Raw genomic sequence first — 17,041 nt, 5'->3', positions numbered from 1 at the left:
GTGACCCCAGCAAGCTCATCAACGTGGGGACATCCAGCCGCACTACATTAAGAATTTATGCAGCCACAAACCAAAAGATAGTGAATCAACAAAAATTAGGTTACTGTTCATCAGATCAAGCATTTCTGAGATTTGTTTATGCACTTTGAAGAATTTATGCAGCCTCAAACTCAATGCTAGTGAAACAGCAAATATTAGCTTACTTAGAGATGTCTGCTTCAGCTTTGGGAAAAACAAGAAAAAAAATATAAGAATACAAGATGAATTAAAAGAGTTGAATCAGAATGCCTCTAAATAGAACAAAAAGTGCTTGGGGTGAGGATTCATCCTTCCTGACCACTCACCCAAAAATATACAAATACACACATTTCCGAAACACACGCTGTCTCACACACATGAAAAAACAAAAACAAAAAAACAATTTCTTATATCTTAACTGACAGGATAGAATGCATTCATGCATGCCAAGCCACAAAATGCAAAGTCTGAAAATATTCCTCATTGATTACATATTGTTCAAGCCATACTGAAATATATGATGCTGGCATTAAATCTGGAGGATGATTAATGGTGTAACAGACTAATGCGGTATTGCTAATATGAAGTGTGCGGTGGTTCTCTTATGTAACTTCAGGAGACTTGCATTGAGCATTCAGAGGCAGTCATGCTAAGTTCTAGCACATTCATCTTAGTAAAGGTGGCAGATGGAATAAGAAACGGTGAAGGAGAAATCAGTCACTCACAATAAACGATTATTTGCACCAACAGCCCTGTGATCAAATTAGCATGTAATAATTAACCATGTTTATTACAATATGATTTAAGTTCCTATTTTTTTTTAAAGTGTTATTCACTACCCCAATATAAAAAAAAGTATATATATAAAAAAAACAGGCCTGTCATGTGTCCCAAATTTATGACGTGCATTATTTGCGAGAAACCAGTAAAATGCATGTGCGTGAAGTAGAATTATTAATCATGAAGACATTTTAAAAGGTTATTACATGATAAATTAAACCTCGGTTCAGTTCTTGGGGCAGAGAAATATCAAAGGTGAAGTGTGTAATTTCCAAGCCACTAGCTTTGTGGAATTGTAAAGATGAAGACTGTTTTCAAACAGGTTTCCCATGTTATCTGTCATTGGTCGGATAACAGACAGGTCCGCCCCAAACTAACACCACTGGTTGAGCACAAGAGCCCAATGTTTGGTAGGTTGGCATTGCACTGTTAACCTAATATTAACATATTAACTACATCGTCACAGGGACAAAAGCATCTTTATTGACGGCTATTTAAAAGCAGCTGTGCATTCTTAAAAATTTGCATTTGAAAGCAAATCACCAACTGCAAATATTTAATAAATTTATAGAGTGACAGAATCTATTTTTAATTCTTTTGAATCCTGAAAAAAATAAAGTTTCACTGTTTTCACAAAAATATGAAGCCGCACAACTGTTCAACATTGATAATAATGATTTTTTTTTTTTTTTTTTTTTTTTTTTTTGAGCAGCAAATCAGTATATTACAATGATTTCTGAAGGATCATGTGACACTGGAGACTGGAATAATGATGCTGAAAATTTAGCTTTGATTGCAGGAATAAATAACATTTTAAAATATATTTTAAGTTTTCAATTGCAGTAATATTTTACAATATTGCAATTTTTTTTTTTTACTCTATTATAGATCAAATAAATGCAGTCTTGGTGAGTATAAGAGACTTCTTTAAAAAAAAAAAAAAAAAAAGAAAAAAAAGATATATATATATTTTGGATATATACAGTATCTGTTATCTTATAGGGATAGTTCACCCAAAAATGAAAACCCTGTCATCATTTACTCTCCCTCACATTGTTTCAAATCAGCCAAATTTCAGCAAATGTCACATATTTCCACATCGTTTACATCATGAGCTTTAACACTGAAAATATTACACACATCACCCTTAACAATATTTCAAACTGGCACACACACACTAACACACACACACACACACACACACACACACACAACAGGTTTCCTGGTGAAAGGGTGCACACACACACTAACACACACACACACACACACACACAGAAAAACTAAACCATTACAACGGGTTTCCTGGTGAAAGGCTGTTTCCCACACCACCTACTTCATCCCATGACTCATCTCTACATTTCAGGAAGAAAAGAAAAGCTTCTTTGTTTCTTTCCACACAATGGGTCATCCAGGAAAGTTACTCTCAAGTCAAGTCATGGTCATTCACTGGTGCCTGTATGAAGGGCATGCATTGGGCTTTGTCTCAAACACTGCTTCACCTCATCTGGACATTTCTTTGGGTTCTTTTGCTGTTAGCAAGTGCTTTAATATAGGGATGCATAAAGATGTTGCATAACTTATGTTAGGGATCATTTAAGGGACAGACTTGCGATAGGTGAAGCAGCTTTCAGAGGACAAATCACCAACCGTACCCTTTCAACATGCATGTTAGTGAGGATTGGTGTGTTGGTGTCTCTCAGTAAGCTAGGATGAAGTTTAAGTTCATAACCAAATGCACATCCACTTCTAAAGGGCCATTCCTTCTACTCGTTTGGCAGTAATCCCCATCCCCGCCGGTTTTCATGTGGCATGTCAAACTGGTGGAATGAGAGCCCTCCCCAAACCAACCCCAAACTAGCTCCTCAAGCAACCTCAGCACCCCTGCAGCTTGCAAGACTCAAGAAGAAGCCAAAGAGTTCATTCCCAGCCACTTTTAACAGCCCAGTTCTCCCCCCGCCCTGGTCTGAGCTTACACCAGGCGGTCGGAGAGGGGCGCTGCAAGACATGTCACACCTACCGTAAGAAGACAGGTCCAGCACAGTCAAGATACACGGGGCACATATCAGACACAAAGCGGGAAGGATAGAGAGATGAAGAAATGGAGAGAGAGGGAGAGATTGAACTCACAGAAGACAGAATCAAGTAGAGGAACTCAAGTAACACTTAATGGACATCAAAAATGACAATTTTGGTTTAAATATACACATTATGTTATTGGCTAATACAAACATCAAACCAAAGAAATCTGAGAAGCAAACCACATAAAGGCACATGTGACGCACTTTTATTGTAAAGTGAGGGAGACTGAGGGCAACTGTAATGCATAAAATGTCTTAAATCACACAAAAAAAAAAAAAAAAAACATTTTGGTAACATTGGCAACATTTTTTTTTTTTTATAAAATGTTATCATGACTTGACATAATTTCATCTGTTAACAACACATTATGATGATGATGATTATTATTATTATTATTATATATGTGTGTGTTTGTGTGTGTATTATATATAATAATATTATTATTATTAATACATTTCTTACATTTTTACAAACATTTGTATTTAATAGTATCTAAATAATGATTATTTCAGATAATTATAGTATAGGTAAATCTCATTTTATCTGAGACAGTGTTATTTAATTATCAGTGAAATACTATATTTAAATATTTAAATAAATATATTGAATATTTTAAAATGTTAATTATACCGTTATAGTTTTAAAATGTTTATTTTAGCAATTTCCATTTAAAAAAAAAATGTTGCTCATTTTACTATTTTTAATTAGTTATTATATTATTTATTAGTTATTGTTCTATTTTGATTTTCAACTTTGTCTATATGACTAGTTAGGCAAAATACTGTACTTTAAAAAAATAATAAATGTGTTGGACATTTACTGTATATATATTATGTATATATATATATATATATATATATATATATATATCATTATATAGGCTTATATAGGTATTAAGCAGCTATATCACCAACCGTATATTTAAATGCATATATACGCACTAGGGTGGGTTGGCCTAGTTATCGGCAGTTTAAGTTCAACTTGTGCAAATGCATTAACGTGAGGACTTCTTCTCGGCGGCACGATAAAAGAAATCATCGCCATTAATCATGTTGCTCAAAGTTGGGTTGGGGAGCTGGGTCCCAAACTACAGCAAGCTCCTGATGACTTTCACACACCCCTGATAGTTTAGCGCAAGATGTTATACCTAGAATCGAACCTGCACTGTAGGGGGCTGAGAACGAAAACCAATCGGTCTCGAATACCTGTGTGACATGTCACACCTGTGAAAAGTACCAAGCTTCCAGCAAAAAAAAAAACCTCGACATAGAACACAAGCCTGTTTCAACATACTCCGTATGCAGTGCGTATTGCAGTCCGTTGTGATTGTTACTCACAGTATGTAGGAACTGCAGAAGCAGCAATGGACTCATTGACAATTTTTGGTGTTAAACACAGGACGCGTTTTGCAGTCCGATAAGATCCCACGGCTAAAAGTCACACAAACACAAACAGTTGGAGTCAGCATTCTATAATTCAAAACTCATGTAAATTCAACAAAAAAAAAAAAAAAAAAAGAACTAGTTTTATCACAGGAAACATGTAACAGTTTTTCAAAATCATAGGACATTAGTTGAAACTTTCATAAATAATAAAACAACATATTATTCATGACATCTGACTTTATATAGGTTTGTATAATTGTGTGCTGCATTATATACAAGCAAGCTGCAAAAAAATCATTTAAACACAACAATTAGACCTATTTCAGATAAGTAATAGTGGGAGGTATCGCAATATTTAAAATTAAAGCAGTGTTATTTACTGACAGAAACAGTCGACTCTCGGGCCTTTTGCATTTAAATCTTTATACAAGCAAATTAGCACGGTTCTTAATGAATTTGTTTTTCTGGTTTCCATAAAAAAAAATATATCCTGCTATCATGTTGCCTCGTTTATCTAAAAGGTGCTCTTTTTCTTGTTTTAAACCTAGCCAAAAACCAATGTGTTGCGTGTTCAACTTTGAAATAAGCTTAGTAGGCTTTAATTAGTATAAAAGAACATTTATTGTGAAAATTACTGCATTTCCGTATCAATCCATGTAATTTTCACCGCGAACATATGCTCTGTATATGCGCTATTATACACACTGCTCCTGGAACTCACTGACGGATCACAACCGTGCCTGAACGGCGGGTCCTTTTTAATGTGGCAGAAGCAGCACGTGAATGGAATCCGTTTAACGTGGGCTTATCGTAAAAAAAATAAAAATGCAACGCATAAGCCACTACAGACGGAGTAGGCCTATGTGTGAAACAGGCGTAAGGTTGTTTGCAACTTGTGCAATGCGGAATTAGTTTACTAGGAGTTCTTCCAATCTCAAGTACCACCTAAACGCAAAGCATCCCTTAGATAATGCAGAAGATGCCGGGCCAAGCAATGTAGCGCAGGGGAAGAGTCGTCGTCAAACTACTATGTTTGAGTGCAGCACAGCTCTAATAGTACTAACAAGTACATCTTACTGAACATAATTTGAATGCCTTCGGCAGAATTCAAATGAGCCATTTTAATCTATCTTAATCTAGATTAATTCCAAGATTACAGTGAGATTAATCTAGATTAAAAAAATTAATCTATGCCCACCACTAATATATATATATATATATATATATAGATATATATATATATATATATAGTAATATAGATATATAATACATTATATATTTGTATTAATTTCCAATAATTTATATTAATATTTAGTTCAATATCAAATCTAATCATTCTCATTATATCTCTATTAAAGAGTTTCCTTTGCCACATATACAGTAAATGGTACTTACTGTATACTGTACAAAAAGCTAGCAGACAGTATTCAGTTAGTTATGAAGGGGAAAAAATATTACAATAGCCCCTGGTCTCCCATAAATAATAAGTTTGTCTTGATTGTGTTTATAGACAACTAAGTTTTTTGAGATTATTTATATAAAAAATGATATATTAGGATATGAATTTTAATGATTCCCAAAGGGAAATTAGCTTGTCACAATAGCAAACATACAGCACACAGCGGGATCTGTCACAGCACGGTAAAAACAGCAAAACTCTTTAGCTATTCAGCTATTATATATCCAGCACAGATAAAAAAAAAGATTTAGTGCTGCTGTGCGTTCGCTGGAAAATGTGTCATTTTTAACACAAAAGCACAGGAGATTTATTGCAAATACATTCTTTTGGAACCAAATTATACGAACATGGCAAATGAAATGACGTGGCAGGAAATCTTTCATGTAGCTTTTCCTGCTTTACAGGCAGCAAATGACATACAACACTGAATATTTTATATTCCATGAATATTAAATGGCTAAAAAATCTTTCCAGAATACCAACCATCCATTTCCTTGACCTAGAAGCTATATTAAGGATATGTGAGGGGTAGTAACACAGCCGTTTTTTAAAACAGACAAGCTTGCTGAGTCTTTCAAATATATTGCATTGTTTAAGGCATTAAACAAGTGAAAGATTCAGATTAGATATGGATTCAACCCTATTAAACTCATTAGCAACAGACGGAAATTAGGAAGTGGAAAAACATTAATCTTTCTGTCTCTTTGTACAAAGTTTTAAAGGAATAGTTCACCCAAAATTTAAATGAAAACATTAATTATTGACTCTCAAGTTGTTCTGTTGTGAGACATAAAAGGAGATGTTAAGCAGAATGTTCAAGCTGCACATGCAATCAAAGCAAACTATGATTTTTATTGCCAAGCTCCAAAAAAGACAAATAAGCATCAGGTTGGTGTGATTAACAAACAGAAATACATTTTGGAGCTTGGCATTATAAAACACCTTCTACTTTCATTGTATCAAAAATACATTTTGGAGCTTGGCATTATAAAACACCTTCTACTTTCATTGTATCAAAAAGAACAACTTGTATCAACAACAACAACAACTCTGTATCATCTCATTTTGCATCATGAAAGAAAGAAATACAGGGCTGAAACATCAGAATGAGTTTGTATGATATAAAATGTTCATTTTGACATGAACTATCCCTTTAAGGCTGAAGAGCACCGGTGTCGGGTGGTCGTACCTCTCCTCCCTTCATGTTCTTCATTCCCATGTCTCCCTTGCCTTTCTTCCCCTTCTTGCCTTTTTTCTTCTTAAGGCAGGTCTTTTTAATGATGCAGAAGCAGCACGTGAGAATGAGGACCACGGCTACGATGGCAATGGCGATGATGGCCCAGGGAGGCACTAAAAGTTAGGGAAGGACAGAGAAAGATGGAGGAACAGAGGCTGGAAATACAAATCTAGATTGATCAGGGTCATTAAGAGAGCCGAGCTTGTCTTCACCATTACCTTCATCAATGCAGAACAGGACTAAAGCTTAAATCTCACTGCTTGTAAGGGAGAGTGTATGTAACTGCAAAACCGTAGCTTCAGGCATATTCTAGACAATGAAAGTTTGTCAAGACTAGTGCTGCACCCCTAATAGTCGACTGAACGTTAGTTGACGAAAAGCTGCTTAGTCGACCAAAATTGTATTAGTCTGTTAGTCACAGACCAAAAAAAAAAACTGCCTGTGTCTGTGACAGAAAGATTGTTAATGGCCGGTCCTCGAGGTGATTACTGGGGCGATTCTAGGATTTCAATACCATTATACTAACAATGGTATAATAATAATAATAAAAAAAATGGACCATTGACACTCCTAATTGAGATTGTACAGTAGATAGAGTGTCAATGGTCCATTTGAGAGATAGGTGGCGGTAATGCACTTATAAGTCTGCGATCCACAATAAAGCAAGAAGAAGAAGAAGACAACTCAGGCACCTGCTGCTGAGAACGCGCTCAGGAGAGTTCTAACACTTCAGACATTGCGTGAATCAGAGGTAAAAAAACAATATAAATACTGTTCAGTTTCTTGCACAGACCGATCGGTTTGTGTCTTTACACATCAATGTATCGTCATGAGCCGTAGGGTTTAATTTGGTTCAGTTTGTGTGTTTTTTTTTTTTTGTTTATTTTGTTTTATTGTTTATTGTGATAGACTGCAACGCTTTGAGTTGAAAATCTTGGTTTGTGTTCTACTGAAGAAACAAAGTAACCTACATCTTGGATGCCCCGGGGGTAAGCAGATAAACATCAAATTTTAATTTTTGGGTGAACTATCCCTTTTAAATAATATTTAGAGTTTCTTTTGAGTAATCTGATCTTTTTGTATCAACTAAATTCTTTAGTTTAAATGAATTCAACATTTTAAAGCAGACAGGTGAGGATACTTAAGTTAAACCAACAAATCATTTTTACAGTGTAATTGTGTCTCTAATCATTTCTGTGCATGATGTAAATCTAACACATCCACAATAATACAATTTAATTAAAAAAGTACATTTTCAAAATAAGTTTGTCTTCATATTCCATGTTCGCTGGAGGAAAACAAAAACTGTTTTGCATTGCTCCCGTGTCACAAGAACTTTTCAGTTGATGGAAAACTGTTTTGCATTGCTCCCGTGTGACATTATGTAAACTGTATTTATGACAAAGAATAATCATAATCGATCAATAAATGCAAACACCTTGTCCTCTGCTTTCTATGCTATTGCTGCAGTGCTGCTGACTGTAGAACATGCTGAATAACCCAGAGAGCACAGGTAAAGATCGCTTGATCTGGAAAGCATCTGCTGTGTACAAACATCTGATAGATGTCAGTTGTACATGCATTCTAAATCATAAACATCTTAAAGTCATCTTCTAAATGTCTATTTAACATCTGATAGGATGAGCAAACACTCTAAAAAAACATGTCTTGTATATATAAATGCAGACATCAAATAGACATCTCCGTGTTGTATGTGTGCTATCAGGGAACACTTAAAGACGGGGAGGAGCCGAAGCTGAAGCCTCACTAAAAAGGGCCTAAAGATGCCCCTGGTAATTAGCCCACAGCATATCATTAAATCATTTATTGACTTTATATCTGGTTTATCATTTGAAATTTAAATATGTAAGTAGTAGCAACTTTACACAGCCACTGGCTCTAACGTTAATCTAGAAAAATGTGCGCTGTTTGTGTGGAGTGTGAAAGCTGTTAGCGCTACTGCATGATATGGAGACGCCGGCGCGATCACTGGCATGTTTTCCTAAAAAAACAGCTTAAAATACGCCATCATTTTTGCTCATACAGCTTCTGTAAAATAAAGAAAATCAAACCGGACACACTTTCTGCCATCTAGGTCTCCATGAACTGTATTGCAGCACAAAAATGAACCGAAACTCAGCTGACAGACTATTTACCTTACATACATGAGAAATATAGCTATAGAAATCTTGAAATGTCTATTTTTAAATGAACCAAGTGAAATTGAAAACAAATACTCTCTGGTTAGGTAATCTGTATGAAAGGTGCATTTCTCTCTGAATGTATGTCTGCTGTACTGTGGAGATTGCCAGTCAGTCAGCATAATCAACTTCATCTCTGTAGCCAACATGGACTCAGAAAACAGTAATTTATTAATAAATAATTTAAACATCTTCTTGCTATTTTTTTCAACACATTCATAGTCATACTTTTCCTTGCTTTGTTAATACAAACATGTGATCTGTTGACTAATGGCTTAAATTAATGACTACCAGTACACTAAAAACCTTTATTCAGGGGCAGCCCTAGCCAAGACAGACTTTTATGTTGACTTGACAAAGCCTATCTAGAAAAGTTTTAAGAAGGTTATAGTTTAAAGACCTTACAGACCTTACAGACAGATAGGACATCCCATGTGTTTGCTAGATTGCTCTGGGTAGTTTCTAGGGTCATTGGTCTTCAGTCACTGTGGTGTTGATGTTGTTTTTTAGGGTATTGCTACGGCTTTGCTAGGATGTTCTGAGTGGTTGCTATAGGGAGTTTCTAGGCAGTGCAGTCTGACATGGTCCAGTCGGTTAGAAAAGATGCAACACTCTAAACAGCAGCATCTGAAGCTCTGAGATGAGTTTGGAGCTTGAGTTACATGTTGGTCTCTGGTCAGGGATTATGAAATATCACACAACATCACACATATAGTCAAATACTCACATGGAAGCTTGTCCATCTCATTGAGGAACTTGTTTTTGATGTCACCAAAGACGTCATTCTTGCTGACTGGACCCTGATGCTCGGTGGAGTTGTCTGCAGGTGTGGAAACAGCAGGGGCCATGGTCAGGGCACTGGCACCCGTGGGCTCGGGGCCCACCATGGCCGCAGGCTTCTTCTTGAGCAAATTCCACTTCATGCTTAACGGCTACACCAACAGAAACCCTGATGGAGAAAAAGAGAGTCAAGGTGACATGAGTGTGATGAGATGCTCCTGAATCTCATTCTCTTTGATGGGAACTGAATGAAACGACTTACTCGCTCCATCAAACATGCAAATGTTGCTGACATAGACATAATGTGACATACTGTCTGATCTCTTGATTATTAAAATGTGGCCAATAATGTGATGTGATGTGCAACTTGTCAGTAAGTGGGATTTCATCAGGAATAGGGTTAGGCAGGATTGAATAAATGAACATAAAATAGTTAAAAAAATTAAATTAAATTAAATTAGTGTAGGAAGTAAAAAACTCCCTTTATTTTAAACATGAAAAAGGCCCACTTATGTTTTATTCCCCCCAAAATCCCCATTTTGACTTTAGATGATTTTTGGAAATAGACTGTTTAATTTTTTTTTTTTTAAATATGTAAATTAATGACTTGAATTGTGGTTTGCTAAGAATTGCTAAGAACCAAAATGTTTCTGTACACACAAACACACACACACACACACACACACACACACACACATATATATATAGTCATTTGTTGCTCAATAATGAAACTGTAAGTATTGACTTATTAACATGTAAACAATTTTTTATTTGCAAATCTAAATGAAAACATTTCAGAGGTTCTCAGACTTTTTCACACACAAGCAGAAGTTAACTCGTTAAAATGTTACTATTTTTTAAAAAAAAAAAAAAAAAAAAGAAAGTGAAAAGTGAAGTGACATTCAGCCAAGTATGGTGACCCATACTCAGAATTCGTGCTCTGCATTTAACCCATCCGAAAGTGCACACACACAGAGCAGTGAACACACACACACACTGTGAACACACACCCAGAGCAGTGCTCAGCCACCCTATGATCAGTCGCCCAAGGACAACTAAGTCATGGTATTGAAGGTGGAGACATGGAATCGAAGTACAATAGAGAACTGTACATGCACTCCCCCCACCCACAATTCCTGCCGGCCCGAGACTCGAACTCACAACCCTTCGATTGGGAGTCCGACTCTCTAACCATTAGGCGAAGTCGTGTGGGGACTTTAAAATGTTACTATTTTCAAAAAAAAAAAAAAAAAACTGACTGCATGGCTCGGCTTGTGAAGTTATAGAATACAAAAATAATAGTAAAAAAAGCTAAAGTATTGACATGACATATCGGCTAACATTTTGATTAGCTAACGTTTTAAAATACAGTATAAGAATTAATAGATTTTTTTTTTTTTGCCATTTATTGCCAAATAATGAAGTATTGACTTACTAACATGTAAACTAATTTTTAATTTGAAGTGAAGCTATTTTTTCTTAGAGGTGAAAGCATGAGTATTATTAAAAGTGTATGTTTTAAATGTGTTTAATTTAATCCCTTCACATAGAAACTATCAGACGGAGGTCTTGGTTCTAGGCATACATTATTAAAAATATAAAACTCTCGCTTCAAAGTTCCAGATAGCTCAACTGAAGCTGGTCCACCCGTGTTGCAAAGAATGGTAAACGTAATGAAAGTAGACTTAGCCCTCTGATTTCATTAAAACACAGCGATATAGGCAAACAAAACAGATTTCTCATTTCACAAGCATCAATTCTCTGCTCTAGTGTCGGAGAGCCTGTCTGAACTCATTGCATTGTGTGAATAATTTAATGAAGCTGACAATTCATGGGATAAGCCGTTTTATTATTCAAGGGCCCATTTCTGTGCTGGGAATGTATGGCAAAATGCACTATGCTGCAGTTATGCAATCTGACATTGCATAAGTCAAGTGCCCCACAGACAGACTGCAGGAGGAGCTAACAAAAGAAAAGATGCACAGAAGGATAGAAAAAGCCAGCTTGAGTCAGAGCCGCAGCCCGGCTGCCTCTCGAGAACACCAGTTTATTAATGACACATCAGCACCTGCAAATCTTAATGAAAACATCTGATATTCTCAGACTTTTTCACAAACAAGCAGAAGTTAATTTGTTCCCCTAAAGATTCTCAATACTATGAAGAAAATCTGTTACTATTTTCATTTTAAAAACCAGACTGCATAATACAGCTTGGGAATAAACAGTTCTAGAATACAGGTATCACTTTAAGATTAATTAAGGTATCACTTTAAGATTAATTAAGCAAGTTCTTGTTTTAACCATAAATCTTTTGTTATAGTTATGCTTAAAACAATAAAAATATTACAATTGGGTGAAAAAAATAAAATAAAAAATATTATGTCAAAGCAACTCATAACCTTGTACACACTTTTATTTTTCATGTTAAAACATATTGTTTTAAGGATTGTTCATTCATTTGTTTGTGGAATTATTTCTTTTTATATTTTATTTCATTTAATTACTTAATTAATTTAAGTGTTCCTGTGGCTCAAGTGGTAGAGCATTGCGTTACGAAGTGCAAGGGTGGGGGTTCAATTCCCCAGGAACACATGCTAGGTAAAAATTGATAGCCTGAATGCACTGTAAGTCGCTTTGGATAAAAGTGTCTGCTAAATGCATAATTTTTTTTTATTTATATATATAAAGGGATAATGTACATCTAGCCGGTTGTTCTCGCAGAATAAACCACAACAGGGTGATCAGGACCCCGAGGCGAAGCGGAGAACAACCGGCTGGATGTACATTATCCCTCTTATTACATGGCTACTTGCCACATAAGTAAATAATTAGACTCGAAATATTGATTTGAGCTGAAATATTTGAATGCATATATATACACACACATACATACAGTGCCCTCCATAAGTATTGGAACAGTAAAGTCAAAATTGCTTTTTTCTGCTGTGGAGTCAAGACATTTGCAAACATGATTAAAAGATGAATATGCGACAAAACTACTGAATGTCACAGCAGTTGTCACAATTTATTATTAGGTCTTTCAACACGTACATGTTTTACCAAATAAAAAGGACAGCACTTTTAGAGTTCATCCCACTATTTGATGTGAGCATAAGTATTGGAACAGTTGAATTTAAGGCAGATTTAAAAGATTAAAAGCTAATATTTAGCTGCAGATCCCTTGCATGCAATCAGAGCAGTGAGTATGCAAGCCATATACATCACCAGACTCTCGGTCTTATGCTTTGAAATGCTTTTCTCCAGCCTTTAATGCAGCCAATTCCAACTGTTGCTTGTTTTGGGGAGTTTCTGTCTTTAGTCTCCTCTTCAGCTGGTGAAATTAATGTTCAATTGGATTTAAATCTGGAGATTGATTTGGGCAATCTAAGACTTTACATTTCTTTGCCCTGATAATGTCCTTGACTGAACTGGCAGGGTGTTTTGGGTCATTGTCCTGATCCAGTATGAAGTGCTTTCTAATGAGTTTGGTGGCATTTTCTTGAATTTTGGTGGCCAAAATGATTTTGTACTCTTCCAAATTCATTCTGCTACTGCCATCATACATTAAGACATTATTAAAATGAAGAGGTCCTGTTCTAGAGACAGCCATGCATGCCCATGCCATGACCCCTCCTCCACCAAGCTTTACAGATGAGGTTGTATGTTTAGGATCATTTGCAGTTCCCTTTTTTTCTCCACACTTTTGCTTTCCAATCACTTAGATAAAGGTTAATCTTTGTCTCATCGGTCCATCAACTCAGTTCCAAAACTCTACTGGCTCACATTTGTTAAGAATCTTGCCTTTTCTATTTTTGGTGCTGATCAGAGTTTTGCATCTTACTGTGTAGCTTCTGTAATTCTGTGTCTAATTCTCCCGCGGACTGTAGATTGACAGAGAATCACCCCAGCTTTCTGGAGGTTGTTGGTGATTTTACAGACATGTATTTTAGGGTTCATTTTCACAGCTTTTATGATTTGTCTCTCATTAATTACTGTTGTTTTTCTCAGCCGATCAGGTCGTTGTTGGTTGATGATGTCACCGGTAGTTTTCAAACTCTTGATTTCTCCATGCCCTTTGTTTTTTCCTATAGTTCTAACTGACTTCATCTTTTCTTTTAGAGTCGGCTTCCTCGTCTTCATGATGGTGTCATCGTCGAATGCAAGACTTAGAATGCAGAAGCAATGGATATAACTGATAAGACACATTCCCTGCTTTTGATATCTGAAGAATTAATGCAACAGAACACAGCTGATCACTTAGAAAGACCTGTGAGGCAACTGTTCCAATACTTATGCTCACATCAGATAGAGAGATGAAACTCTAAAAATGCTGATCTTCTTAGTATATATATTACACGGCTCTGTGGAATACTTGATTCTGATTGGTCAGTCGCAACATTCCAAGGTATGTTATCCCTGGATAACAACCTGTAAAAGCTAATAACACAAAGCTCATCTGGGTAACAGCAGTCAGCGCTGTACTCTTGCTTGAACTATTTTTTCTCCTTGGTGAAAGATTTCCATTTGTTTAGCTAAAAAAATATTAAAACTCGATTCAAAATGGTGTACAATTGTTTAATAATGTCATCCTGGTATTGCAGACTCACTCTCGTTTCATACAAATGCAGCTGCTGCCATTTTGCTATGATTGTTTTGTAGCCTACGCTGTAATGGATTATAAGAGAACTAACAAACTGGTAAGGTTTTAAAACATTTTCTTAATTGTCTTAATTATTTTATTGCCTTAATTATTTTGTGGTGAAATGTTGTGTAATACGTAGTATATATATTGGTAATAGCTCACCTCTTTCTATTTGCTTGAGTGAATAATATCAGCACAATAACTCCCTGTCCCTGAACTGATTAAAAAAAAGTCTATGCAATTTGATTCAGTTTCATTAGATGCATCTGACATATTTACAGAGTAACTCAGATTCTGGATCATTTTCAAGATTTAACAAATCCTGACAAATAATGCACTTGTTTGAACAGCTTGCAACCAGCCCACAGCTGTCCAATTATATGATATTACTAATTCATGGTGGAAAAAAACAAGACCTGTGATCTAAGGAAATTGGCTGACTAAACGATCCCAAGTTATCCAATATCCAAATCTGTATCTGTAGCAATCTCAAACATTTTTTTCTTTCTGCATTCGGAAAGTTCTTCAAATAACATAAAAAGTTTTAAACGTCATTCTATTATTAATACACTCACCACACTAGCTACTTTGGTGCAAAGACCAATTTATCTATAACCAAAAATACAAGGCCACTTTTCACTGAAATGAATTATAATAACAACAATAACAATGTGAATAATAACACATGCAAAAATGCTGTTCATAAATATTTTACCAAAAAAGGGGAGTTATTATTATTCATCACAGATGGAGCTGAATGTTTGTGGACTGATTGTTTTATTATGAACACATGATAGCATTCATTGCTTTGTATATAATTCCATAATTCCTTTTTATATATGTTTTTCATTTTGAAGCCATTATCAGTGCCTTTCCAAATAAGTTATTTAGCTTCGGGTACATGCAGATACTCATGCAAGTTATTTGGATAATTACAGATAGTATCAGGCCATATTAACACACTCATTGTCTAAATCAGACCCTAATGAAAATGTGATGCAACATTTGCTGTATCCTCTCGCCTTTTCTCTGGAGCATCTTGTGTGCGTTTAACACAGTGATACGATCACTGGACTCACTCACTGTTTACACTGAGGGAGATAGAGGTGTGCGGCAGTGAAAGAGAAGCTTGTGTCCACGTCTTTGCTCAGGGGTGACCGCATACCGCTCAGAGGACAACAGACACTTTGCTTTTTATGGGACACATTATCTCCACTGCACTTACACACTGATTTTACAGCTCTCCAAGACACTCCTGCTGTTTTATCTGTGTGACTGCCAGAGCACATATTGTAAATACAACAGAACAAATAAACAGATACAAATACAATAGAAGTCTGGCTCAGATAAAGCAATCCGTGAATGTGATGATAGTGTCTAGGCATAATCAGATGTAATTAGCAGAATGGATGTCTGTTTTGTCTTGCCAACAAACTCACTGGTTATAATGGCACATTTGACTTTCTAAGTTTTAGCAAGCGCAAATAAACAGGATCAGGACGAGTGATCTAGGAACAGAAGGAACAGAAATGGACCTGCTCCAAAGGATGCTTTTGGCAGATGAATCAAACCTTTGGAGATGCATCTAGATATGACTGCTGAATTCCATAAAGATAACTGCTTCAGGGCATCTGCCAAACTTCTCTTGTTCAGCGTGGGATGAAATTCTCCATGCAATCCACACATCAACATATCAACAAAGTGTTATTGCTTCTCAAGGATGCTAATTGTCCACGATGATACATTGTATGACATACAAGTTTGCTTATCGACTACATTATGTGTTTGGGTGAAACTCACGAAACCATCAAGAACAGGTTATATTTCAACCCAGAATGAAACAAATTAAATGATACTCTGAAAATGAAGTCGTTGAGGTTTCTTTATTGCACTGTGATTTTAATTTCGCAATTATTAAGCCCATTCCCCCACCATTCTCATTATTGCATTGCAAAAAAATCATTCTCATCATAAAACAAAAGCAATATGCAAAAATGTCAAATTGTAAAGTTGTACAGCTTTTAATTTATGCTAATTAAATGTAAAAATTCATGAAATGAAAAAAAGAGAAAAAACAGCAACAACAGGATAAATTCACCCTTTATCAATTTATCACAATGTATTTCCATATGTGCTTAACTGTGAAAAACATAATGTGAACATAATGCCACAGTGCCCCAAAATGTTTATTGCTCTAAACAGGAATGATTTTCTCCATGCAAAATAATTTCTTTTTTTATTATTATTTTATTTTGATCTTAAAGGAAAAAAAAAATACTTTTTTTTTTTTTTGTAAGATTCAATACTTTTTGCCAACAACAAATGCACAAGTAAATTAAAACTAAGCAACTAACTAAAATTAATCATGATTAAACTATTACAAATAAATTGAATTATCATTATATGTCTTCTATTATGTAAATGGTCTTATTCAAACTGAGGTAAACTTATTCGTGATAG

General features: G+C 35.5%; 1 protein-coding gene across 2 annotated transcripts in view; it reads right to left on the bottom strand.

The window, feature by feature from the left end:
• Positions 1 to 17,041, bottom strand: part of LOC109079046 (synaptotagmin-2-like) — a 40,831-nt gene that overhangs the window by 14,169 nt on the left and 9,621 nt on the right. For both annotated transcript variants that reach the window (XM_042712708.1, XM_042712707.1), the window contains exons 2-3: positions 9,887 to 10,108; positions 6,911 to 7,071 (exon numbers count right to left, since the gene is read on the bottom strand). In XM_042712708.1, the coding sequence (XP_042568642.1) occupies positions 6,911 to 7,071; positions 9,887 to 10,082 (357 nt within the window). In that variant the 5' untranslated portion in view covers positions 10,083 to 10,108. The remainder of the gene's footprint in view (positions 1 to 6,910; positions 7,072 to 9,886; positions 10,109 to 17,041) is intronic.

This window comes from Cyprinus carpio, chromosome A23 (assembly GCF_018340385.1).
Source record: "Cyprinus carpio isolate SPL01 chromosome A23, ASM1834038v1, whole genome shotgun sequence".
In the NCBI taxonomy this organism is placed as follows: domain Eukaryota; kingdom Metazoa; phylum Chordata; class Actinopteri; order Cypriniformes; family Cyprinidae; genus Cyprinus; species Cyprinus carpio.
The sequence above is the reverse complement of the archived record's forward strand: the minus strand, read 5'-3'. Positions and strand labels throughout refer to the sequence as shown.